Source organism: Microcaecilia unicolor, chromosome 3, assembly GCF_901765095.1.
Source record: "Microcaecilia unicolor chromosome 3, aMicUni1.1, whole genome shotgun sequence".
Taxonomy (NCBI): domain Eukaryota; kingdom Metazoa; phylum Chordata; class Amphibia; order Gymnophiona; family Siphonopidae; genus Microcaecilia; species Microcaecilia unicolor.
In genome coordinates this window covers 91,578,521-91,606,095 of record NC_044033.1, presented here as the reverse complement: position 1 = coordinate 91,606,095, position 27,575 = coordinate 91,578,521, and the positions used below count along the sequence as shown (strand labels likewise).

At 48.0% G+C, this 27,575-nt stretch overlaps 1 protein-coding gene across 1 annotated transcript in view; it reads right to left on the bottom strand.

The window, feature by feature from the left end:
* Nucleotides 1-27,575, bottom strand: part of USP34 (ubiquitin specific peptidase 34) — a 1,418,841-nt gene that overhangs the window by 1,270,952 nt on the left and 120,314 nt on the right. Inside the window, 1 exon segment of the mRNA XM_030196176.1 lies at nt 6,838-6,888. Coding sequence (XP_030052036.1) covers nt 6,838-6,888 — 51 coding nt within the window.

Here is a 27,575-nt window from a genome sequence, read left to right as displayed (position 1 = left end):
GAGGTTTCATCAGCTGGGTGAGAACGACATTGCGATCCCATGACACTGTAGGAGGTTTGAAGGGGGGCTTTGACAAAAGCAAACCTCTCATGAAGCGAACAACTAAAGGCTGTCCTGAGATCGGCTTACCTTCCACACGGTAATGGTATGCACTGATTGCGCTAAGGTGAACCCTTACAGAGTTGGTCTTGAGACCAGACTCAGACAAGTGCAGAAGGTATTCAAGCAGGGTCTGTGTAGGACAAGAGCGAGGATCTAGGGCCTTGCTGTCACACCAGACGGCAAACCTCCTCCATAGAAAGAAGTAACTCCTCTTAGTGGAATCTTTCCTGGAAGCAAGCAAGATACGGGAGACACCCTCTGACAGACCCAAAGAGGCAAAGTCTACGCTCTCAACATTCAGGCCGTGAGAGCCAGAGACTGGAGGTTGGGATGCAGAAGCGCCCCTTCGTCCTGTGTGATGAGGGTCGGAAAACACTCCAATCTCCACGGTTCTTCGGAGGACAACTCCAGAAGAAGAGGAAACCAGATCTGACGCGGCCAAAAGGGAGCAATCAGAATCATGGTGCCTCGGTCTTGCTTGAGTTTCAACAAAGTCTTTCCCACCAGAGGTATGGGAGGATAAGCATACAGTAGACCTTCCCCCCAGTCCAGGAGGAAGGCATCCTATGCCAGCCTGCCGTGGGCCTGAAGTCTGGAACAGAATTGAGGGACCTTGTGGTTGGGCCTGAGATGCAAAGAGATCCACCAAGGGGGTGCCCCACACCTGGAAGATCTGCCGCACTACTCTGGAATTGAGCGACCTCTCGTGAGGTTGCATGATCCTGCTCAACCTGTCGGCCAGACTGTTTACGCCTGCCAGATATGTGGCTTGGAGCACCATGCCGTACCGGAGAGCCCACAGCCACATGCTGACGGCTTCCTGACACAGGGGGCGAGATCCGGTGCCCCCCTGCTTGTTGATGTAATACATGGCAACCTGGTTGTCTGTCTGAATTTGGATAATTTGGTGGGACAGCCGATCTCTGAAAGCCTTCAGAGCGTTCCAGACCGCTCGTAACTCCAGAAGATTGATCTGTAGATCGCGTTCCTGGAGGGACCAGCTTCCCTGGGTGTGAAGCCCATCGACATGAGCTCCCCACCCCAGGAGAGACGCATCCGTAGTCAGCACTTTTTGTGGCTGAGGAATTTGGAAGGGACGTCCCAGAGTCAAATTGGACCAAATCGTCCACCAATACAGGGATTTGAGAAAACTCGTGGACAGGTGAATCACGTCTTCTAGATCCCCAGCAGCTTGAAACCACTGGGAAGCTAGGGTCCATTGAGCAGATCTCATGTGAAGGCGGGCCATGGGAGTCACATGAACTGTGGAGGCCATGTGGCCCAACAATCTCAACATCTGCCGAGCTCTGATCTGCTGGGACGCTCGCACCTGGGAGATGAGGGACAACAAGTTGTTGGCTCTCGTCTCTGGGAGATAGGCACGAGCCGTCCGAGAATCCAGCAGAGCTCCTATGAATTCGAGTCTCTGCACTGGGAGAAGATGGGACTTTGGATAATTTATCACAAACCCCAGTAGCTCCAGGAGGTGAATAGTCATCTGCATGGACTGTAGAGCTCCTGCCTCGGATATGTTCTTCACCAGCCAATCGTCGAGATAGGGGAACACGTGTACTCCCAGCCTGCGAAGAGCCGCTGCTACTACAGCCAAGAACTTCGTGAACACTCTGGGCGCAGAGGCGAGCCCAAATGGGTAGCAAACAGTACTGGAAGTGACGTGTGCCCAGCTGAAATCGCAGATACTGTCTGTGAGCTGGCAGTATCGGGATGTGCGTGTAGGCGTCCTTCAAGTCCAGAGAGCATAGCCAGTCGTTTTCCTGAATCATGGGAAGAAGGGTGCCCAGGGAAAGCATCCTGAACTTTTCCTTGACCAGATATTTGTTCAGGGTCCTTAGGTCTAGGATGGGACGCATCCCCCCTGTTTTCTTTTCCACAAGGAAGTACCTGGAATAGAATCCCAGCCCTTCTTGCCCGGATGGCACAGGCTCGACCGCATTGGCGCTGAGAAGGGCGGAGAGTTCCTCTGCAAGTACCTGCTTGTGCTGGAAGCTGTAAGATTGAGCTCCCAGTGGGCAATTTGGAGGTTTGGAGGCCAAATTGAGAGTGTATCCTTGCCGGACTATTTGAAGAACCCAACGGTCGGAGGTTATAAGAGGCCACCTTTGGTGAAAAACTTTCAACCTCCCCCCGACCGGCAGATCGCCTGGCACTGACACGTTGATGTCGGCTATGCTCTGCTGGAGCCAGTCAAAAGCTCGCCCCCTGCTTTTGCTGGGGAGCCGTGGGGCCTTGCTGAGGCGCACGCTGCTGACGAGAGCGAGCGCGCTAGGGCTTAGCCTGGGCCGCAGGCTATCGAGAAGGAGGATTGTACCTACGCTTACCAGAAGAGTAGGGAACAGTCTACCTGTGGAGGTAGATGCTGAAGGCTGCCGGCGGGAGAACTTGTCGAAAGCAGTATCCCGCTGGTGGAGCTGCTCTACCACCTGTTCGACTTTCTCTCCAAAAATATTGTCCACTCGGCAAGGGGAGTCCGCAATCCGCTGCTGGATCCTATTCTCCAGGTTGGAGGCACGCAGCCATGAGAGTCTGCGCATCACCACACCTTGAGCAGCGGCCCTGGACGCAACATCAAAGGTATCATATACCCCTCTGGCCAGGAATTTTCTGCACGCCTTCAGCTGCCTGACCACCTCCTGAAATGGCTTGTCTTGCTCAGGAGGGAGCTTTGTCCACCAAGCCCGCAACTGCCGCACATTGTTCCGCATATGTATGCTCGTGTAGAGCTGGTAAGACTGGATTTTGGCCACGAGCATAGAAGAATGGTAGGCCTTCCTCCCAAAGGAGTCTAAGGTTCTAGAGTCCTTGCCCGGGGGCGCCGAAGCATGCTCCCTAGAACTCTTAGCCTTCTTTAGGGCCAAATCCACAACTCCAGAGTCGTGAGGCAACTGAGTGCGCATCAGCTCTGGGTCCCCATGGATCCGGTACTGGGACTCGATCTTCTTGGGAATGTGGGGATTACTTAGAGGCTTGGTCCAGTTCGCCAGCAATGTCTTTTTTAGGACATGATGCATGGGTACTGTGGACGCTTCCTTAGGTGGAGAAGGATAGTCCAGGAGCTCAAACATTTCAGCCCTGGGCTCGTCCTCCACAGCCACCGGGAACGGGATGGCCGTAGACATCTCCCGGACAAAGGCTGCAAAAGACAGACTCTCGGAAGGAGAAAGCTGCCTTTCAGGGGAGGGAGTGGGATCAGAAGGAAGGCCATCAGACTCCTCATCAGAGAAATATCTGATGTCCTCCTCCTCCTCCCACGAGGCCTCACCATCGGTATCAGACACAAGTTCATGAACCTGTGTCTGAAGCCGTGCCCGGCTCGACTCCATGGAAACACGGCCACGGTGGGAGCGTCGAGAGGTAGACTCCCTCGCCAGCACCGGCGAAGCTCCCTCCGCCGACGGGGAGCCTTCCTGGGAGGCGACCGCAGTCGGTACCGCAAGCGGCACCGATGTCGGAGACCTCACCCCGGGCAAGGGGCCAGCCGGCGCCTCACTCGACGGTACCGGTGGCGCAAGCACCCCCGGTACCGTATGGGAAGGGCGCAACAGCTCTCCCAGGATCTCTGGGAAAACGGCCCAGAGACTCTCGTGCAGGGCAGATGTGGAGAAAGACATGGAAGCCGATGCAGGCGTCAAGGTCAGAGTCTGTTCCGGGCGTGGAGGCTGTTCCGGGCTGTCCAAGGTGGAGCGCATTGACACCTCCTGAACAGAGGGTGAGCGGTCCTCCCGGTGCCGATGCCTACTGGGTGCCGACTCCCTCGGCGACCCAGAGCTCTCGGTACTGATGCGGGAAGGAGACCGGTGTCGATGCTTCTTTGATTTTTTCAAACGAAGCATGTCACCGGAGCTTCCCGGTACCGACGAGGAGGACGTAGAATCCAGCCGTCGCTTCCTCGGGGCCGAGGCAGGTCGGTCTCGGGGGGGCTGTACCGCAGGAGCCCTCAGGGTAGGGGGAGACCCAACCGAAGGCTCACCGCCACCAGCAGGGGAATGGACAGCCCTCACCTGCACTCCAGTTGAAGCACCACTGTCCGACGACATCAGCATTAGTGGAGGTCCCGGTACCACCGACGCCGACGCAGCCTTCCAATGTCTCGGTACCGACGATGCAGAGGGTCGATGCCTCGATGCAGTCGATGCCAAGATCGAAGGTCTTGGAGCTGTCGACGCCGATGCACTCGATGCCCCCGGTGCTGTTGCCGACGAAGAGCCCGAGAACAACACGTTCCACTGGGCCAATCTCGCTACCCGAGTCCTTTTCTGTAAAAGGGCGCAAAGACTACAGGCCTGCGGGCGGTGCCCAGCCCCCAGACACTGAAGACACGACGCATGCCTATCAGTGAGCGAGATTACCCGGGCGCACTGGGTGCACTTCTTGAAGCCGCTGGGAGACTTCGATGACATGGGCGGAAAACTCACGCCGGCGAAATCAAAACTCATAATGGCGAAATAGGCACCAAAAATAGGGAGAGAAAAAACCCGAACCGAGGCCTCAAAAAGGCCTACCCCGAAAGCGAAAGGAAACTTACGCGGGGCAAAAGCTGGAAACACTGGAAAGGGGTAAAGACCGTAAAGGTCTTTTTCTCTATTTTTTTTTTCGAAAAGACGCAAAAACGCGCGAGGGTCAACTTTGAGGGGTGCGAAACGGCGCAAAACACGACCGTCCCGAGCGCGGACAAAAGAAGACTGACGAACACGAGCCGGTTCGGGCAGGAAGACGGCCGCGCATGCGCGGTGCGCATCGGCACGCGAGGACTAGCAAAGGCCTTTGCTAGTGAAGTTTCCGATTGGAGGGGCTGCCGTTGACGTCACCCATCAGTGAGAACAAGCAGCCTGCTTGTCCTCGGAGAAAGCCCATTCATAGGCTTTGTCATCATTGCCATGCAAGAATCGCTAGCACGGTTTGGTAAAAGAGGCCCTTAGATCTAAAAAAGAGAACTATATTGCTCAAAATTTTAAACAATTACTTTCAAAAGCGTACCCTTCTATTTCTGAGAGTAACTTCTTTTTGATAGTGCAGCAAATTCTGCTGATAGGTATAGGGGAGGGGCAGTAAGTTAAAAAAAAACTGAAAAAAAAGAGTTTAATATATTTCTCAAAGGAGTATCACTCCCTTGATGACTTAACAAATGTACATTAACATAAGAAAAGCCATGCCGACCAAGGTCCATCAAGCCTAGCATTCTCTCTTCAACAGTGGTCAGACCAGATCCTATGTACCTGGCAGATCTCAAGAAGCAGGTCTATTTTCATAAATCATTTCCATGGAGAGACTTGGGAGAACCACTATTTATCAGCTGATCATTTTTCATGATCTTTTTTCCTCCGGGTCTTCTCCAAACCTCTTTTGAATTCCCCCCTATGTTAGTCATCTTGACCATAACTTGTGGTAATAATTTCCACAGCTAATTATGCACACCATAAAAAAATTCTCTCTGTGATTTAGTTTTCAATCTTCTGGTTGTTTAATAGCATGTCTTCTTCTTTTACTGTTCTTTGTACAGTTAAACATCAGAACACAAGAAAGCAAATTTAAAGCTGAAATGATCAAACACTTTGAATGATTGAACACTTAACATGAAAGGACTGGACAGCACCGAGGACTCAAAATTGGATACAGGGCCATGCAAATGCAATCTGTTAATATATTATCTCTGTCTTTCCCCCTGTGATACCCCAAGCGAGTGTTATGGGGTGGCCCTGAGAATAACTCAGCCAGACAAGGTATATAAAAGTGAAAGTATAGGTTTTATTCACCTGAGCCCTAGGACCTGTTACCTTACAGGCCAGGAACCTCAGATGCAACAGCCTCTCTGGTTTAGTAAGAGTCTTGAGTAGGCCCTCTGGCTAGCAGGCAAAGAAGCTGTTGCTGGTGGGACGGCAATACCCCAAACACAGCCTGTAAGTTCTCAGGTCTTCTAAGACTTGGGACTGGCTCCAGCCAGAACTCACCAAGGCTTGCAAGTCTTAACAAGGAACAAAGTAGGTATACCTCAGCCAGGTCACAGCAGCTAAACACATTCAATAAAGGCATAGACTTGGGCTTCAGTTCTTCGTTCCATAGGCCTCCTTAGCCTTGCCCTGTATTTTAAACTCCAAGGTACTGACTCCGCCCCTCCGGGCTCACTTCCCCCCAGGGTGGGATCAGTGCTCTCAAGATGGCCCAGGATAGTTAGAGGGGTACTTTTCTTAAGGGTGAGGAGCAGTGTTCTATAAACCCCCTCATACACCCACTCCCTTTTACTGCACAACACTTACATCACATATGCAGACAGCCTAAGAACTAGATGAATTTAGATACTATTTAAGCCTGGTACAGCTGCAATTTTCTTCACTGATCCAATAAGACGAACAGCTCACAAAACAATTGTCAAAAATTGTGGGTGGAGGAGTGGCCTAGTGGTTAGAGCACCGGTCTTGCAATCCAGAGGTGGCCGGTTCAAATCCCACTGTGATTGGGCAACTCACTTAACCCTCCATTGCCTCAAGTACAAACTTAGATTGTGAGCCCTCCTGGGACAGAGAAATATCCAGTGTACATGAAAGTAACTCACCTTGAGCTACTAATGAAAAAAGGTGTGAGCAAAATCTAAATAAAAAATAAATATATTAAATTAGTCCAATAAAAAATGAACCACCTACAATTTGTTGACCTTTATTCTTACATAACCAAGTGAAACAGCCAACTACAATTCTCTGTTCTTAAAAGCCAAGTACTTACGTTCATATCACAAAATGCCCCCAATATATTGCTTTCTTGTGCTGAAATATCCTGAAAAGAGATAAAGTTAAATTCTATTAATTTAAGCAGTGAAAATTCTTAAAGCCAAATTAACAACTGTTTAAGGGCTAGATTTACCAATCTATATTAATGCATCAATGCATACTATTAGTAAATAAGTCCCATTGACAATAACAAGCATACTAATACATAAAAGCATTAATAAATCTATACTTCTGCCTTAGATCATGACCATGTTTGGATTCTACATTTACATTTCCACTAGAAAGATATTTTTTGGATCACAAAGTTTCTGTATTTTCTGACCTCTCTAGGGAATCATAACTTAGGAGAAAGGCCTTTTAGGTCCGTAGACCTTGTTGGAAGCCCTAAGAGGGACCTTTTTACTACAATATTTGTGTAAATGTATTAAGTTTGAGGGTAAATCTTATATGTTTGAGAATCAAATTCATTTGAAGAATTTTGTTGAAATCAGATCTCAACTGGCCTCCATCGCATCTCATCTCTTATAGTGGATCATACAACTGCTAATTGAAGTGAAAAGACTCTTTAGAAGCTTTAATTTTTCTGCTCTATTAAGAGATTACTTAGAATTTATTTGGATTTTATTCAGGTAGTAACTTCCAACTTTGAGTTTTCTTTTCTTGCCCTTTTCTTTCATAATTAATGGAGTTGGTGTATAATACATTCTGTCATATATAAATTTTCTTAACCATTGTATTTGAATATGCAATATGTATTTTTTCTTATATTTTATATATTTCTACTGATGGAATGTATTTTCTGTTTTCAAGTTTTATACTGATGGTAACATTATGAATTCAAATAAAAAAAAAAACATTAATAAACTAGTAAAAAAATGCCCGTTTGTCAGAAATGAAATGGGCGCTAGCAAGGTTTTCCTCGGAGTGTATGCTTGAGAGAGAGTGTGTGTGAGAGACGGAGAGTGTGACAGACAGAGAGTGTGTCATAGAGAGTGTATGTGAGAGACAGAGAGTGAGTGAGTGCCCCCTCCCCCTCCCTTTATGGTCTGAGGCCCCCCTTCCACCCCCACCTCCTCTCCCCTGCCCCCCCTCCAGTCACCCATGTCCTGCGACCCTCCTCTCCACCTGGCCCCCCTGCAGCCACCCATGTCCAGCGACCCTACTCTCCCCCCCTGCCCCCCCTCCAGCCACCCATGTCCAACGACCCTCCTCTCCCCTGCCCACCTCCAGCCACCCATGTCCTGCGACCCTCCTCTCCCCTGCCCCCCCTGCAGCCACCCATGTCCAGCGACCTTACTCTCCCCCTGCCCCCCCCCCAGCCACCCATGTCCAACGACCCTGCTCTCTCACCTGCCCCTCCTTCATCCATCCAGGTGGTGTAACCAATTCTTTGGGGCATGCAGGAAAAATCCCTGGTCCTGCCTGCCCGCTTCTGGTGCTGGCGTTGACGCTCCCCCGCTGCCGGATCGCTGTTCAAAATGGCCACCAAGACTTCCAATGGCGGACTCGCAAGACTTCTGCTGGTCTTGGACGCCGCCCTTGTATTGGCAGCCATTTTGAACAGCGATCCGGCAGCGGGGGAGCGTCAGCGCCAGCACCAGCATCGGGCAGGCAGGACCGGGGATCTTTCCTACCTGCCCCGAAGAATTGGTTACGCAATCTGGGTGGATGAAGGAGGGGCAGGTGAGAGAGCAGGGTCGTTGGACATGGGTGGCTGCAGGGGGGGCAGAGGGAGAGGAGGGTCGCAGGACATGGGTGGTTGGAGGGAGGGCAGGGGAGAGGAGGGTCGTTGTTTGATGCACCGCTCCCTGCCACTTGCTCCGCGTGTTTCCCTACTCCTGCCCCTGCCTGGGAATCAGCTGTGAGTGACGTCAGCCTGGCTACGGAGCCTAGCTCAGCAACTCTGAAGGCGCCACGGACACAGGCAGACACATTAGAACGTTGGTGGTGAGAATTATTATATAGGATATAGCCCTAAATGCTATGAATCATAAAAACAAAATGAACAGATTACATCTAACTGAAGCTAATATTATAACTGTTGACAAATTATTCCTATATTTGGTATAAAATACATAAAGGTGATTTTAGAAGTGCTACTTGCCTTTGAGAGATGCATAAACAGCGAAGATACTTACCTGTAGCCAGTATTCTCAGAGGACAGCAGGCTGAATATTCTCACAAGTGGGTCGACATCCGCGTCAGCACGGGAACCGGCATTTTGCCATAGCAAAAAAAGAAAAAGGTTTGCTAGAGTCTTAGGGTGTTCGTGCAGCACGCACCGCGCATGCGCGAACTGACTTTCCATCTGCCAGGAGTACCTCAGTTAAGTCAAAAGCATAAACAAATAACTAACAAATAACTCCAAGGGGAGGTGGGTGGGATTGTGAGAATATTCAGCCTGCTGTCCTCGGAGAATATCTGCTACAGGTAAGTATCTTCGCTTTCTCCAAGGACAAGCAGGCTGTAATATACTCACGTGGGTATCCCTAGCATCCAGGCTCACCCAAAACAATAAACACTGGTCAATTGGGCCTCGAAATGGTGAGGACTTAACATAAGTTAATCTGAAACTATGTACAGCTAGCTGAGAGTGCAGCCTGGAACAGAATAAAAACGGGCCTAGGTAGGTGAAGTTGGATTCTAAACCCCAAATAGATTCTGCAGCACTGACAGCCCAAACCGACAGTCGCGTATGGTATCCTGTTCCAGACAGTAATGTGAAGTGAATATGTGGAGTGAAGACCACGTTGCAGCTTTGCAAATCTCTTCAATGGAGGCCAACTTAAGTGAGCCACCGATGCAGCCATGGCTCTGACATTATGAGCTGTAACATGGCCTTCCAGATCAGCCCAGCTTGGGCATAACTGAAGGAAATGCAATCTGCTAGCCAACTGGACATTGTGCGTTTTCCTATGGCGACTCCCCTCCTGTTGGGATCAAAAGAAACAAATAACTGGGCGGACTGTATGAAGGGTTTTGTCCACTCCACGTAAAAGGCCAATGCTCTCTTGCAGTCCAAGGTGTGCAAGCTGCTTTCACCAGGGTGGGTATGAGGACGGGGAAAAAATATTGGCAAAACAATCGACTGGTTCAGATGGAACACCACCTTCAGCAGGAACTTAGGGTGCGTGCAGAGGACTACTCTGTTGTGATGACACTTAGTATAAGGTGCATCCACTACTAAGGCCTGAAGCTCATTGACCCTATGAACTGAAGTAACAGCCACCAAGAAAATGACCTTCCAGGTCAAGTACTTCAGATGACAGAAATTCAGTGGCTCGAAAGGAGCTTTCATCAGCTGGGTGAGAACGACATTGAGATCCCATGACACTGGTGGCGGTTTGACTGGAGTCTTTGACAAAAGCAAATCTCTCATGAAGCGAACAACTAAAGGCTGTCCAGAGATAGGCTTACCCTCTACAAGCCGATAAGTACTAATTGCACTGAGGTGAACCCTTACGGAGTTGGTCTTGAGACCAGACTGACAAGTGTAGAAGGTATTCAAGAAGGGTCGGTGTAGGACAAGAAAGAGGATCTAGGGCCTTGCTCTCACACCAAATGGCAAACCTCCTCCATTTGAAATAGTAACACCTCTTTGTGAAATCTTTCCTGGAAGCAAACAACACTAAGGACACACCATCTGAAAGACACAAGGAAACAAATTCTAAGTTCTCAACATCCAGGCCGTGAGCGCCAGAGACAGGAGGTTGGGATGAAGAAGCGACCCCTCATTCTGAGTGACAAGGATTCTTCGGAGGACAACTCCAGAAAAAGAGAGAACCAAATCTGACATGGCCAGAAGAGTGCAATCAAGATCATGGTTCCGCGGTCTTGCTTGTGTTTCAGCAGTCTTCACTACTAGAGGTATGGGAGGATAAGCATACAAAAGGCCTGTTCCCCAATGTAGGAGAAAAGCATCTGACACTAGTCTGTCGTGGGCCTGAAGCCTGGAACAGAACTAAGGGACCTTGTGATTGATCTGAATAGCAAAAAGATCCACCCAGGGGGTGCCCCACGCTCGGAAGATCTTGCTGGCTATGCCCAAATTCAGCGACCACTCATGAGGTTGCATAACTCTGCTCAGCCTGTCGGTCAGACTGTTGTTTATGCCTGCCAGATAAGTGGCTTGGAGAAACATGCAGTCATGGTGCGCCCAAAGTCACATCTGGAAGGCTTCCTGACACAGAGGGCGAGATCTGGTGCCCCCTACTTGTTGGTGTAGCACATCGCAACCTGATTGTCTGTTTTGATTCAAGATAATTTGGTTGAACAGGCAATCTCTGAAAGCCTTTAGAGCGTTCCAGATCGCTCGTAGCTCCAGGAAGTTGATCTGAAGACCTGTTTCCTGGAAGGACCAGGCTCACAGAGTGTGGAGCCCACCTACATGAGCTCCCCACCACAGGAGGGATGCAGCCGTCGTCGGCACTTTTTGTGGCTGAGGAATTTGGAATGATCATCCCATGGTCAAATTAGATCAGATTATCCACCATAGAAGAGAATTCCGAAAGTCAGTGTACAGCTGGATCACATCCTCTAGATTCCCCGCAGCTTGATACCACTGAGAAGCTAGGGTCCATTGAGCTGATCTCATATGTAGATGTGCCATGGGTGTTACATGAACTGTGGAGGCCATGAGCTCCAAGAGTCTCAACATCTGCTGAGCTGTGACCTGCTGAGATGCTCGAACTGTGGACACCAGGGACAGAAGGTTGTCTGACCGTGTCTCGGGGAGATAAGCCCAAGCTGTCTTGCTGTCCAGTAGTGCTACAATGAACTCTAATTTCTGAACAGGAGCGAGATGGGACTTCGAGTAATTTATTACAAACCCCAGTAGCTCTAGCACCTGAAAAGTGGAGTGGAGGAGTAGCCTAGTGGTTAAGGTGGTGGACTTTGGTCCTGGGGAACTGAGTTCGATTCCCACTTCAGGCACAGGCAGCTCCTTGTGACTCTGGGCAAGTCACTTAACTCTCCATTGTCCCAGGTACAAATAAGTACCTGTATACAATATGTAAGCCGCATTGAGCCTGCCATGAGTGGGAAAGCGCGGTGTACAAATGTAACAAAAATAAATAAATAAGTCATGTGCATGGACTCCAGAGCACCTTCCTTCGAGGTGCTCTTCACCAGCCAATCATTGAGATAAGGAAACACATGCACTCCCGGCATGCGTAGCGACGCTGCAACTACTGCTAGGCACTTTGCAAACACTCTGGGTGTAAACGCCAGACAAAAGGGCAGTACACGGTACTGAAAGTGCTGTGTTCCCAGCCGAAATCGAAGATACTTCCTGTGAGCTGGAAGTATTGAGATGTGTGTCTAAGCATCCTTTATGTCCAGAGAGCATACATAGCCAATCGCTTTCCGGAATCATGGGAAGAAGGGTGCCCAGGGATACCATCCTGAACTTTTCTTGGATTAGGAATTTGTTCAGAGCCCTTAAGGTCTAGGATGGGGATGCAAACCCCCTGTTTTCTTTTGCATAAGAAAGTACCTGAAATAGAATCCCAGCCCCTGTTCACCTGGTGGAACGGGTTCAACCGAATGGGCCTTTAGAAGAGCGGAGAGTTCCTCTGCAAGTACGTGCCTATACTGGGAGCTGTAAAAATGAGCTCCTGGTGGGCAATTTGGAGGTTTGGATTCCAGATTGAGGGTGTATCCTAACTGGACTATTTGAAGAACCCACCGGTTGGGAGGTTACGAGAGGACACCTTTTTGGTGAAAAAACATTAACCTCCCTCCAACCGGCAAGTTGTCCGGTACAGACACTTTTACTGTGGCCACGCTTCGCTGGAGCCAGTCAAAAACCCATCCCTTGCTTTTGCTGGGGAGCAGCAGGGGCCTTAGGCACACGCTGTTGATGAGAACAAGCACACTGGGGCTGAGCCTGTCTAGGCTGTCAGGAAGCCAGAGTGTATCTACACCTAGCATAGGCATAGGGAGCACTCTGGGTCCCCCCAAAGAAACCTCCTGGTTGAAGAGGCTGTCGCAGAAGGCACCCAGCGGGAGACAGAAGCCATAGCATCATTGTGCTTCTTGATCTGGTTGACCAGATCTTCCACCTTCTCTCCACAAAGGTTATCCCCCTGGCAAGGTACATCCACCATCCTCTGCTGGACCGAATGATCTAGGTCAGAGACACGCAGCCATGAGAGTCTGCGCATCGCTAAACCCTGAGCGGAGATTCTGGATGCCACATCAAAAGTACCGTAAGTGCCCTTGGCCAGGAATTTATGACATGCCTTCTGCTGCCTGATTACCTGGCAAAAAGGCTCGGCCTGCTTCGGAGGGAGGGCATCGACCAAGGTAGACAGTTGCCTCACCGAGTACCACAAGTGAACGCTCGTGAAGAGATAATAAGATTGGATACGGGCAGCCAGCATAGTGGCCTGATACGTCTTCCTCCCTAAAGAGTCCAAGGTCATAGCTTCTCTGCCTGGGGGTGCCAAGGCATAGTCTCTAGTACTCTTGGCTTTTTTGAGGGTGGAGTCCATCACGATGGAATTGTAGGGAAACTGAGACCTCATCAACCCAGCTTCACCATGGATCCGATACTGGGAATCAGTCTTCTTTGAGATCACGGGACCAAACAGAGGGAATGACCAGTTTTGCATAAGGACTTTGAGTACCATATGCAAAGGAGCCCTCACATCCTCCACCTGCATAAGGAATGGAATGGCAGCAGCCATTTCCCATACAAAAGATGAAAAAGAGAGGCTGTCAGGAGGAGACAGTCTCTTTTCAGGTGGAGGGGAAGGTTCAGAGGGAATCCCAAAAGACTCATCGGAGGAAAAGTATCTGGGATCTTCCTCTGACTCCCACGAACACTCCCCTTCATTATCAGAAAGCACTTCCCTAAGAGAACTCCGAGACTGAGCCTGCCTCAACGCCGAGGATCGACATCCTATATGGTGATGTTGAGGCCGACGCCCGCATGGACTGCGATGAAGCTTCCTCCACCGTCAAAGCGAGTCAACCTGGATGGCAGCCGACACCGGTGCCGCAAGATGCACCGAAGAAGGGGGAACGCACCGCAGGTGAAGGGCCAGACACCACTGGAGCAGACAGCACAGAAGGAGCAAGCACTCCCAATGCCGAAGCAGACTGGTGCAGCAGTCCTTCCAGAAGTTCTGGAAGCAGGGCCCAGATGTGCTCGTCGAGAGCCACCATCGGAAAAAGCTGAGGGGCCATGGAGCAGATGGTGGCAGAATCTGCTGAGGCTCAGGAGCAGGTACCGGGCTACTAAGAGGCAGACACATCGGCACCTCCTGTATGGAGGGAGAGCGATCCTCTCAGCACAGATGCTTCTCGGGTGCCAAGTACTTCGACGCCCTGGAGCAGCCGGCACCGTGTGTCGAAGGAGAATGGTGACAGTGCTTCTTCGCCTTCGCTCGATGCCCGTCACCGAGGCTCCTCAGTGCCAAAGAGGACGACGTGGAATCCTCACGTCTCCTCGGGGTTGGGTCCGACGATGGTCAGTCCCAAAGGGGCCTGCACAACAGGAGGCCTCGAGGCAGGTGGAGACCCACTCGATGCCTCACTGCTCCCAGCGTGTCTTGGCCTCTCAACAGCCATTACCTCTGCTCCTGGCATCGATGCTTCCCTCAATGTCGACGCCGCCGACCTCGGTACCAATGCCAAAGGACCGGACTGAGTCCCAAAAAGTTTCTCATGTTGGGCCTCTAGAGCTACTTGGGTCCGTTTCTTTATATGAACACACAGAGCACAAGTAGGTGGGCTATGGTCGGGCCCAAGGCACTGGATACACCAAGAATGGGTATCGGTACCCGAGATGGTCCGGTTGCACCAAGTACAACGTTTGAAGCCGCTGGGAGTCTTCGATAACATGGAAGAAAAACGGCTCCAGCGAAATCAAAGGACTCGATTGTGCCAGTAAACAAGGGCACAAAAAGGAGAAACCCAGCCACATCGAAAAATAAAAGAAACTTAAAAATGGGGAAAAAAGAACTGAGGATTTTTTTTTTTTTTTTTAAACAAGCTAAATAAACAAAGAAGACGTGACAAATTGCTAAAAAAAAAGAAGACTCTTCTCCCAAGCCAGAACAAGGAGCACAGGAGGAACCTGCTGCACCTCGTTGCGGAAAAAAGAAACTGAGGTACTTGCTCACGTAGCAGGCAGGAAGTCAGTCCGTGCACGCGCAACCGACGACTCTAGCAAACTTTTTTTCTTTTTTGCTATGGCAAGATGCTGGTTCCCGGGCCGACGCAGACGTCGACCCACTTGTGCGAATATTACAGCCTGCTTGTCCTCGGAAAACAGCATTTACACATTTATATTGCATGAAGGTCTAAATTCCAATTTCACAAATTTAGAATATACATGACAAACTCAAAAACATGTATATGGCAAGTGTGTGTGATCTGAGCATGTTTTAGGCGGAATTAGGGCAGTACAAAAATGTGTATTCCATATTTCAGAAAAGGGAATGCATATCTATATCCAAAAAGACTGACGTTGGGATTTATACTTGCTACCTGGGACATCTAGAGGTATTACCTCCATCCACTGGATGCATTAAGGGAGACCACTCTCTTATTTTCCCAGTGGTTGCTGTCCCCCACCCCCATAAATGCAAAACTGGCAAGAGATATTGGACTCTCCATTTTAGAAACAAACATTTATGTTCGAGCACATAAACATGTATATTTGCATTTCAGAATAAAACCAATAATCTCTGCAAATCAACTCTTTCTGGAGGTCCTCAACCATTCATCAAATCATCAACCTCCAACATGTAAGGATCTATACCACGGACCTCAGTGGTGCCACTTGCTAAATGAAATCCTATATTAACAAGAATCACGCACCCACCTCTTCATCGGTCCTCTGCTGTAAAACTCTAGTCTCTTATAAACTCTTATCTCTTATATATCTTGTTTTATAAATTTTTTATTTTAATTTTATATTTTAAAGGTAAGAATATTCATTTTAAAGATGTGGCAAATAATCAGTCGGGGGCTGCTTACCTGACAGACTATGTTTCGCCTTGGAGCTGTTTCAAGGAACACCCCCCGTTACAAACGGCACCAGCATTTCTCCACCTCATTCATTCTTATGGTATTCTAGTCTGTTATGTGCTTATTTGGTACACAAATGTTGACATCTTCTTTAAAGAATTTCCCTCAATAAGCACATGCCCATACTTGTGCAAACACACTGGCATTTTGTCAGCCATATCACAGTTATAGGTCAAATGTATCAAGCAATTAAGGTTCCTTATCCTTGGATTAGCAACCTACCAAAGGCTAATTGTGTGAACCCTGCATTCATCTGCACCACTGAACTTGTGTTAAATTTTGTACCAATCAACATACAATATGGACAACAGAAGAGGAGTAGAACACTAACCTTGTTACAATTCATTTATGCACAGACAATAATGCATCATCAATTGACAAATACTCATACTGTTGATCAGAATGCCTTCTATTACAAGTCAAGATAAAAATGATATGCCTTATAGCATCAACACAATTAATGGGTGACTAATGCCTCAAATGATCTATTGCTTCTACAACAGTATTGAACATATGCTTACAATTACTAACACCATGTTCCAGCAGCCAACCAAGTACAAGACCACCTGGAGGCACTCTCACTGCAAGAATACAACCAAGTACAAGACCACTCTCACTGCAAACAATGGTATCTTCTAGATTATACCAGTGTCAGAGAGGCACGTAATGTAAAACTTACCTGCCACAATCACAATAGTTGGATGAACTATAGCTTAAAAAAAAAAAAAGTGAAGTTACTTACCTTTAGCATTTGTTCTCAGAGGAGAGTGGGATATAAGTCCTTATAAACGCTGACAGAAAGAGCCCCGAAGAGAGCTGAAAGCAAATTACTTACCTGTGGTAGGTGCTCGCTATGAACAGTAGGATTCAAGCTTTCACCAACAAGTTTTGTCATTTGATAAAGTCTAGCAAGAGAAAAACCTTCTATGGACTCAGCCTTCTAGAAGCTTTTAGAATGTCCACCATATGACCCTGTGCTCCAGGGTCATATGGGCATCATCAGGTCAAATATAGTTTCTTAGACTACAACTTCTAGAGGAGGTATCAACAACTTGGAAAGCTAAAGGTGGACAAAGCCATGGGACCGGACGGGATCCATCCCAGAATATTGAGGGAACTCAGAGAGGTCCTGGCGGGTCCTCTTAAAGATTTGTTTAATAAATCCTTGGAGACGGGAGACGTTCCGAGGGACTGGAGAATGGCGGAGGTGGTATCTCTTCACAAAAGTGGTGATAGGGAAGAAGCTGGAAACTACAGGCCGGTAAGCCTCACTTCGGTTATTGGAAAAGTAATGGAAGCCATGCTGAAGGAAAGGATAGTGAATTTCCTAGAAGCCAACAAGCTGCAAGATCCGAGACAACATGGTTTTACCAGAGGGAAATCGTGCCAAACGAATCTCATTGAATTCTTTGATTGGGTAACTGGAGAATTGAATCATCGACGTGCTATAGACGTAATCTACTTAGATTTTAGCAAAGCTTTTGACACGGTTCCTCACAGGAGGCTCTTAAATAAACTAGATGGGCTGAAGATAGGTCCCGAAGTGGTGAACTGGATTAGGAACTGGTTGACGGACAGACGACAAGAGGGTGGTGGTAAATGGAGTTCACTCGGAGGAGGGAAAGGTGAGTAGCGGAGTGCCTCAGGGATCGGTGCTGGGGCCGATTCTGTTCAATATATTTGTGAGTGACATTGCCGAAGGGTTAGAAGGTAAAGTTTGCCTATTTGCGGATGATACTAAGATTTGCAACAGAGTGGACACCCGGGAGGGAGTGGAAAGCATGAAAAGGGATCTGAGGAAGCTAGAAGAATGGTCTAAGGTTTGGCAATTAAAATTCAATGCGAAGAAATGCAAAGTGATGCATTTAGGGAGTAGAAACCCATGAGAGACGTATGTGTTAGGCGGTGAGAGTCTGATAGGTACTGAGGGGGAGAAGGATCTTGGGGTGATAGTATCCGAGGATCTGAAAGCGACGAAACAGTGTGACAAGGCGGTGGCCGTAGCGAGAAGGTTGCTAGGCTGTATAGAGAGAGGTGTGATCAGCAGAAGAAAGGAAGTGTTGATGCCCCTGTACAAGTCCTTGGTGAGGCCCCACCTGGAGTATTGTGTTCAGTTTTGGAGGCCGTACCTTGCGAAGGATGTTAAAAAAATGGAAGCGGTGCAAAGAAAAGCTACGAGAATGGTATGGGATTTGCGTTCCAAGACGTATGAGCAGAGTCTTGCTGACCTGAACCAGGGGCGTATCTGGACTCCGGCGGTAGGGGGGGCCAGAGCCAGAGGGAGGGGGCACATTTTAGCCCCCCCCCCCGCCGCCGCCCCCCCCCCACCGCCGAGCCCCCACCGCCACCAATGTGACTCTCTCCACCCCCCTCCCGCCGCCAACCCTCCCCCGCTGCCGTTCTTACTTTTGCTGGTGGGGGACCCCAACCCCCGCCAGCCGAGGTCTGCTTCCACCTGCCGCTGCCGTAAAAACATCTTCTTCAGCCGGCGGGGGACCCCAAACCCCCGCCAGCCGCCCCGCGGTGTTTGAAATTCATCTTCGGCCTCCGTGGCCGTGCTGCTGTGATAGGCGCTGTTGAAATCCACTTCGGAGTCTGACGTCGCAGCACGTACAACGTACAACGACGTCAGACTCCGAAGTGGATTTCAACAGCGCCTATCACAGCAGCACGGCCACGGAGGCCGAAGATGAATTTCAAACACCGCGGGGCGGCTGGCGGGGGTTTGGGGTCCCCCGCCGGCTGAAGAAGATGTTTTTACGGCAGCGGCAGGTGGAAGCACACCTCGGCTGGCGGGGGTTGGGGTCCCCCGCCAGCAAAAGTAAGAACGGCAGCGGGGGAGAGTTGATGGCGGTAGGGGGGTCCAGGGCAAAATCTGCGGGGGCCCAGGCCCCTCAGGCCCCACGCAGATACGCCCCTGACCTGAACATGTATACCCTGGAGGAAAGGAGGAACAGGGGTGATATGATACAAACGTTCAAATACTTGAAAGGTATTAATCCGCAAAAAAATCTTTTCCGGAGATGGGAAGGCGGTAGAACGAGAGGACATGAAATGAGATTGAAGAGGGGCAGACTCAAAAAAGATGTCAGGAAGTATTTCTTCACGGAGAGGGTGGTGGATGCTTGGAATGCCCTCCCGCGGGAGGTGGTGGAGATGAAAACGGTAACAGAATTCAAACATGCGTGGGATGTGCATAAAGGAATCCTGTGCAGCAGGAATGGATCCTCAGAAGCTTAGCCAAAATTGGGTGGCGGAGCAGGTGGGGGAAGAGAGGTTGGTGGTTGGGAGGCGAGGATAGTGGAGGGCAGACTTAAGGTCCGTGCCAGAGCCGGTGATGGGAGGCGGGACTGGTGGTTGGGAGGTGGGAAATACTGCTGGGCAGACTTGTACGGTCTGTGCCCTAAAAAAGGCAAGTACAAATCAAGGTAAGGTATACACATGAGTTTATCTTGTTGGGCAGACTGGATGGACCATGCAGGTCTTTTTCTGCCGTCATCTACTATGTTACTATGTTACTATATGTAACATGAAGCTTGCTGTCCATAGAGAATACCTGCTACACATGAATAATATGGCTTTCTCCAAGGACAAAGGAAAGAAGTGGGAGACACACAGTGGCTCTTCACAAAACCATGGGACATCAAATCATTGAAAACACAATCTTTATTAATGGCTGAAGACTTGACACTGCACCTTGTTTCAGTGTGAAGTGCCTGCCTCAAGAGTCTCATGGTGGATGTATGGTGCATATATTTCAGAATGGACGGTTAATAAGTCAAAAGAGGTTTATTCATTTATTTGAATTTATTTACCGCCTTTTTGAAGGAATTCACTCAAGGCGGTGTACAACAAGAATAAGTCAAATATAAGCAATGAACAATTACAGCAATAAAAATATTCAAATACAAAGTATGGCATAGTATGCTACATTACAGTATCAACACAATACTGCAAGATAAGCCAAGACCGGGAGTCTGAAGTCTTTCCTCTTTAAATAAACATAGTTATCCAAGAAGTAAAATTTGAGTTTGCTAATTGGTGGATGTAATATAGTAGTATCAACACAATAAAACATTTTATAGACAGCATAGGGTATTAACAAAGATGGAACATATAGATAGATAAGACAGAGTAACAGGAGTAAGAAAATAGGTTGCAGAAGGGAAAATTAGGTTCTTACCTTGGTAATTTTCTTTCCTTTAGTCATAGCAGATGAAGCCATTACGTATGGGTTGTGTCCATCAACCAGCAGGAGGAGATAGAGAGCACTCAACTTTTCACAGTGCCTCATGGCCAGCCAGCTCCACTGCCTCTTCAGTATTTGAAGCTTCCAAAGCAGTATGGCAAACTGCAATGGGAATAACATGAACTTTCCTCACAACAAACGATGTCCCCTTAACAAGGGAATGAACTCAAAAGGAGGGAATGAACACATCCTCCTGGAGGCAATAAACTCGTCCTCCTTATTGTATAACTGGAGGGGATACACGAAACCTCCTGGAGGGAATAAACTCATCCTCCAAAACATAAACTGGAGGGAATGGATTCATCCTCCTATAAGTGAACATGAATCCTGAAGACTGTTTTCCAACTTTCTCCCAAGGAAGGAACTTCAGGAAACAAGAACAGAACCTGAAACAGATTCACAGCATACAGACAATCATACAGGGAGGGCTCATGGCTCCATCTGCTATGACTAAAGGAAAGAAAATTACCAAGGTAAGAACCTAATTTTCCCTTCCTTGTCATCAAGCAGATGAAGCCATTATGTATGGGATGTAACAAAGCAATCCCTATATAGGGTGGGAACAGATCACACCACGCGCCGTAACGGCGAACCCACAGCCACATCCTGACGGCTTCCCGACACAGGGGGCGAGATCCAGTGCCCCCCTGCTTGTTGATGTAATACATTGCAACCTGATTGTCTGTCTGAATTTGGTTAATTTGATAGGACAGCCGATCTCTGAAAACCTTTAGAGCGTTTGAGACCGCTCGCAACTCCAGGAGATTGATCTGAAGACCTGTTTCCTGGAGGGACCAAACTCCTTGAGTGTCAAGCCCATCTACATGAGCTCCCCACCCCAGGAGGGATGCATCCGTTGACAGCACTTTTTGAGGCTGAGGAATTTGAAAAGGACGTCCCAAGGTCAGATTGGACCAAATCGTCCACCACTGAAGGGAATTCTGAAAATCGGTGGACAGTTGGATTACATCCTCCAGATTCCCGGCAGCCTTATACCACTGGGAAGCTAGGGTCCCACTGAGCAGATCTCATATGAAGACAGGCCATGGGTGTCACATGAACTGTGGAGGCCATATGGCCTAAAAGCCTCAACATCTGCCGAGCTGTGAATCCGCTGAGACGCTCTGGCCATGCAAACTAGAGACAGAAGATTGTCTGCTCTCGTCTCAGGGAGATAGGTGCGAGCCGTCTGTGAATCCAGCAGAGCTCCTATAAATTCCAGTCTTTGAACAGGAAGAAGATGGGACTTGGGGTAATTTATAACAAACCCGAGTAGCTCCAGCAGTTGAATAGTCATCTGCATGGACTGTAGAGCTCCTGCATCTGAGGTGTTCTTCACCAGCCAATCGTCGAGATAAGGGAACACATGCACTCCCAGTCTGCGTAGCGACGCTGCAACTACTGTCAGGCATTTTGTAAAGACCCTGGGCGCAGACACCAGACCAAAGGGCAGCACACAATACTGGAAGTGCTGCACTCCCAGACGGAACTGAAGATACTTAATGTGAGCTGGAAGTATCGGGATGTGAGTGTAAGCATCCTTTAAAGTCCAGAGAGCACAATCGTTTTCTTGAATCATGGGAAGAAGGGTGCCCAGGGAAACCATCCTGAACTTTTCTCGGACAAGGAATTTGTTCAGGGCCCTTAGGACTAGGATGGGACGCATCACCCCCTGTTTTATTTTGCACAAGGAAGTACCTGGAATAGAATCCCAGCCCTTCTTGCCCTGGTGGAATGGGCTCGACTACATTGGCGCTGAGAAGAGCGGAGAGTTCCTCTGCAAGTACCTGCCTGTGCTGGAAGCTGAAGGACTGAGCTCCTGGTGGGCAATGTGGAGGTCTGGAGATCAAATTGAGGAATATCCGAGCTGGACTATTTGGAGAACCCACCTGTCTGAGGTTATGAGAGGCCACCTTTGGTGAAAAAATTTTAACCCCCCCCCCCCCCCCAACCGGCAGATCACCCAGCATAGACACTTTTATAGCAGCTATGCTTATCTGGAGCCAGTCAAAAGCCCATCCCTTGCTTTTGCTGGCGAGCTGAAGGGCCTGTTTGGGCGCACGCTGTTGACGAGAACGAGCGCTGGGGCTGAGCCTGAGAAGGCTGTTGGGAAGGAGGATTGTACCTACGCTTCTTGTAGGCATAGGGAGCATTCCTCCTTCCCCAGAAAAATCTTCTACCTGATGAGGTAGAAGCTGAAGGCGCCCGGTGGGAGAGATTGTCCATAGCGGTTTCCCACTGGTGGAGCTGATCGACCACCTGCTCGACTTTCTCACCAAAAATATTATCCCCCCAGCAAGGGACATCCGCAATCCGCTGCTGGACTCGATTGTTCAGGTCAGAGGCATGCAGCCATGAGAGTCTGCGTATCACTATACCCTGAGCAGCGGCTCTGGATCCAACATCAAAAGTATCGTAAGCACCCCTGGACAGGAATTTAAGACACGCCTTCAGCTGCCTGACCACCTCCTGAAAAGGTCTGGCCTGCCCCGGAGGGAGCTTGTCGACCAAGTCCGCCAGTTGCTTCACATTATTCCGCATGTGGATGCTCGTGTAGAGCTGGTATGACTGAATCTTGGACACGAGCATAGAGGACTGATAGGCCTTCCTCCCAAAATAATCCAGGGTTCTAGAACAGGGGGCGCCGAGGCAAAATCTCTAGACCTCCTGGCTCTCTTGAGAGCGGAATCCACAACCATAGAGTCGTGAGTTAACTGCGACTTCATCAACTAAGGTTCTCTGTGAATCTGATATTGGGACTCAGCTCTTTTGGGAATGGTGGGATTACTTAATGGCTTCATCCAGTTCCTTAGAAGTGTCTCTTTCAGGACACTGTGCAAAGGAACAGTGGATGATTACTTAGGTGGCAAAGGATAGTCAAGAACCTCGAGCATCTCAGTCCTGGGCTCATCCTCAGATACCACAGGGAAGGGAATAGCCACAGACATTTCCTGGACAAATGAAGAGAAAGAAAGACTCTCTGAAGGAGAAAGCTTTCTTTCTGGCGAAGAAGTGGGATCAGAAAAAAGACCACAAGACTCCTCAGAAGAGAAATACCTGGGATCTTCTCCTTCATCCCACGAGGCATCCTCCTCGGTATCGGAAAAGAGTTTCCTAACTGCAGTCCGAAACCGGGCCCATCTCGACACTGAGGAACCATGTCCTCGATGGCGCTTCCGAGAAGTCGACTCCCATGCCAGCGGCGATGAAGCTCCCTCCACTGATGTCGATGGGGAGTCAACCTGGGTGGCAGCCGACGCCGATGCCGCAGGCAGTACCAGCGTCCGGGAGCTCACCACATGCCTCGAGCCAGCTGCCGCTTCCATCGACGGTACCGAGGGTGCAAGCACCCCCTGCACCGGAACAGGCTAATGCAGCAACCCCTCCAGCAGACCTGGAAGAATGGCTCAGATGCGCTCATCCAGAGTCGCTGTCGAGCAAGGCTGCGGGGTCGGTGCAGGAATCGGGTCCAGAATCTGTTGAGGTCGAGGAGACGGTACTGGGCTGCCCAAAGACCAACACCTCCTAAATGGAGGGTGAGCAATCCTCCCGGCTTTGGCGCTTCACAGGTGCCAAATCCTTCGATGCCCCGGAGCTCCCGGTACCGTGCTTAGGAGACCGATGACAATACTTTCTTCGCCTTCGCTCGATACATGTCATCGATACTCCTCGGTACCAACGAGGAGGACGTGGAATCCACACTCCTCCTCGGGGTCGGGTCCGAGAGTGGTCGGTGCCATGGGGCCTGCGCAGGAGTCTTCGAAGCAGGTGGAGTCCCACTCTATGGCTCACTGCTCCCAGCGTGTGGTCTCCGAACAGCCATTAACTGCGCTCCCGAGGTCGATGCCATCTCTGGTGCCGATATCGACGACGACGACCGCGGTACTAATGTCGACGGCGAAGAACCAGGCAAAGCTCCAAAAAGACGATCCCTAAAGAGCTTGTCTTGATGCCCGTGTCCGCTTTTTCAAGCTAAGACACAACTTACATTTGTCTGGGCGATGGTCAGGCCCAAGGCACTGAAGACACCACGCGTGAGGGTCAGTACCCGAGATCGCCCGGTTGCACAGAGAACAGTTCTTGAAGCCGCTGGGTGTCCTCGATGACATGGACGGAAAAATAGCGGCAGCGAAATCAAAATTCTCGATTGTGCAAAAAATAAAGGCACAAAAAATGAGAAAAACGCGTACGTGCAGCCTAAGAGGGCCGCGATGGAAGCGAAAGAAAACTTAAAAGGACCAAAGCTAAGAAATAAAGGTTTTGCTTTTTTTTTTAATTTAAGAGGAACAACGTAAAAGAAAAGAAAACAAGAGAAAAGGAGACGAAAACTCAAAAATCAGCGAAGGCTCTTTCAGGGCGAAGGGCGAACGGAGCGAGACCGCAAGCAGTCAACTCTCTAACCGTGGAGAAAAAAGAACTAAAGCGGGACTCTCACCCGACGGGTAGGAAGATGGCCGCGCCCGTGCGGTCAAAGGCTCTAGTAAACGTTTTGTTGCTAGGAAAATTTTCCGTTCCTAGGGCTGCCGTAGACGTCACCCAATCGTGAGAACAAGCAGCATTCCTCTTTTGCGAAGCATTTCAATAATTTGATGGGCGCAACATTTTAGCATACATAGCAGTAGATGGTTAGGGATTATTTTTCCTTTTTTTTTTTTTTAAATCATTTATTTATAATTTTTTCATTTTACAAGGATCACTTGCAAAACAGTAAAACAGAGATGATTGTACATTAAAACAATATTTGAAGAAAACAATCTCAACAAGATAAATGGATTTTGTACAATCTTTCTCTTTCTTAGACCACAAAATAAATAGGGAGAGTGAAACAAGACAAGGAGATCAATTTAAGCAACAGCAAACAAAGAAAACGTGGTATTAACCCGATTAGCCCCAGTTATTATTTATCTAAATCATTTTTCCACATTGATCATCTGGTTGGTTTCTTCAAGACCATAACAGTGCATAGTCCATCAATTTCATTGGAAACATACTTATTGTCCAATATTAGTGAAAGTAATACACCTGATTTCATTTTTTTTCCCTTTTAAAACCAGAAATTGTTTAACAATACAAACCCTTGAATCTCCAATCCAATTCCCGCTGATTAAAGTAATCCCAGTTTCACAGGCTTCACTCCTTTTGAATTAATATATTAAGAGGAATCATTTCAGAGGAAAAAAAAACATTAGGAGTCATACCTGGAACTCTGGGAAAACAACAATCTCGATATTAATCATCTACAACAATATTCATTTTGTTCAAATTTTTTCTGGTCTTATTATCATTTTCAAATCTTAACCGTTTCTACTTCAGTAGAACTTCATTTGCTGTATATTCTCAAATGATTCGATTAGATTATCCATGTGGCTCATTAACAAGACTATATCTGAAGCAAAGTCATTCTCTACCACCGTCAGGTCCTGGAGCACCCTCCAGATGACATTCAATGCAACCTCCACGGGAGCCAAAAACTCCAAGCTGATAACTCTTAAGGGTTTAGGAGTAGCACCGCCGACACGGGTTCAGCTGTAAACGACTTCCGTTTCAGCATACACTCCTGACTCACTCCTCCACCCCTTTGGACATGGTGGTTAAATGATTTTTGAGCGATGAAGTTGTTTCCAGGTCCAAGAGCATCGACGCTCCTTCGTCGGTGCTAATCAAAGGACTCATCAACCCAGTCATCTATGGGCAGCTCGTCATACAGCGGTCCCACACTTGCTGCACAGGGGACAAAACGCTGGTCATCGGCGGCTGACCCCCCATTGTCCCCTTCCTCTGTTAAGGCAACTGCAATGCAGAGAGGAAATTTCAAGTGAACAAAAACTGAACTTCAGAGGACAGCTGGGCCGTTGAGTGTACGAGCTTCAGGTCACCATCTTTCCCCTCTCCCTAATTTGGGACACTCTTTGTCTGGTTTCTCCTCAGAGGCCTGTCTGATATGGGTAACCCTTCAGCATAGCCCTCTGAGTCATTGAAACACGGAAGCCCCTCCGCCACTTACATTATTTTTCCTTTTTACATAGGAGCTGATGATAGATACTATAGTTTTATATATGTCATTTTAGGTTCTCATTATTGTAAACCTCTACGACTGCAAGTTGAAAAGAAGGTAAATAAACGTAAATAAATAAATAAAATCAAGCATTCACAACTGAATGCATCTCTGACTTTTCACTTGTCCTTTAGATTGTAAGCTCTTTGAGCAGGGACTGTCCTTTATGTTAAATTGTACAGCACTGCATAACCCTAGTAGCGCTTTAGAAATGTTAAATAGTAATAGTAGTAGTATTATCTTGACAACATATTACAAGGCATGCTTTTCATTTAGCAGATTTTTATCATACTTTTGGAAAACCCTAGCAATCACAACTATAAATTATTCAAAACCTTTATTATTCCAAGATTCATATACTATTAAAACCTAAAAAACTTTCATACTAGCACCTAATCATCACTTAAATCTCATCAAACCTACTAACACTCAATCATTCAGCAAGCTCACAACACTTATTATAACAACATATTGTCCTTAACGTAACCATACATCCAATGTCTTGTATCATAACATACATAATAACGCAGGTAACATAATAAAGAATTTTTTTTATAACTTATCTCAACAGTCCTTCAGTAGTCCTTGAGTCTTAAAGACAATGGTCAAATGAAGATCAGCCGCAGGAAAACAGCCCATCAACAGTTCTCAATTTGAAATACTCAAATCATACGGGAGTCCACCTGAAGACTGAAGAACTTGTGAAATCCACAACATATAGTTCCAAACGCTGTATATATCAAACACATGTATTTGCTGACTGAGTCTCCACCATGTACACTGTTACCGACGTCCAATCCATCAAGGTGTGACCAACTGCCTGTCACCAAAGTTGTTCAAAATGCAGAAATACTTCTTATATTTGACTGGACCCTTTGTCTTACAATTGACCCAACTTATTATTATGCTAGTATGAAAGTTTTTTAGGTTTTAATATGAATCTTGGAATATTTGAAATAAAGATTTTGAATAATTTACAGTTGTGATTGGTAGAGTGTAATACAACAGTTGATACAGCTATATTGGAATACAGATACCCTGTTTTTTGTATTTTGTATACTTTTGGAATGAGACATAGATGAAAATCAAGCATTCGCAATTGAATGCAACTCTCAAATTTTACTATCTTCGAAGCATTCTGACTCCACTAATGTTGACTATGAAATCTGACAACATATTACCAAGCAAGTTTTTCAATTAGCAGATTTTATCATACTTCTGGAATGAGACATAGGTGACACTGCACCACAAATACTGTCCACAATGCTGAACAAATGTGAACCCTGGATGCTATATTAAAGACACCTCAGGCAACTTAAGCAAGATTATTCTGCAGTGTAAGGTGGTAAGACAGGTTCTCCAATAGAGAAGTCCTTGAAAAGTGCTAAAT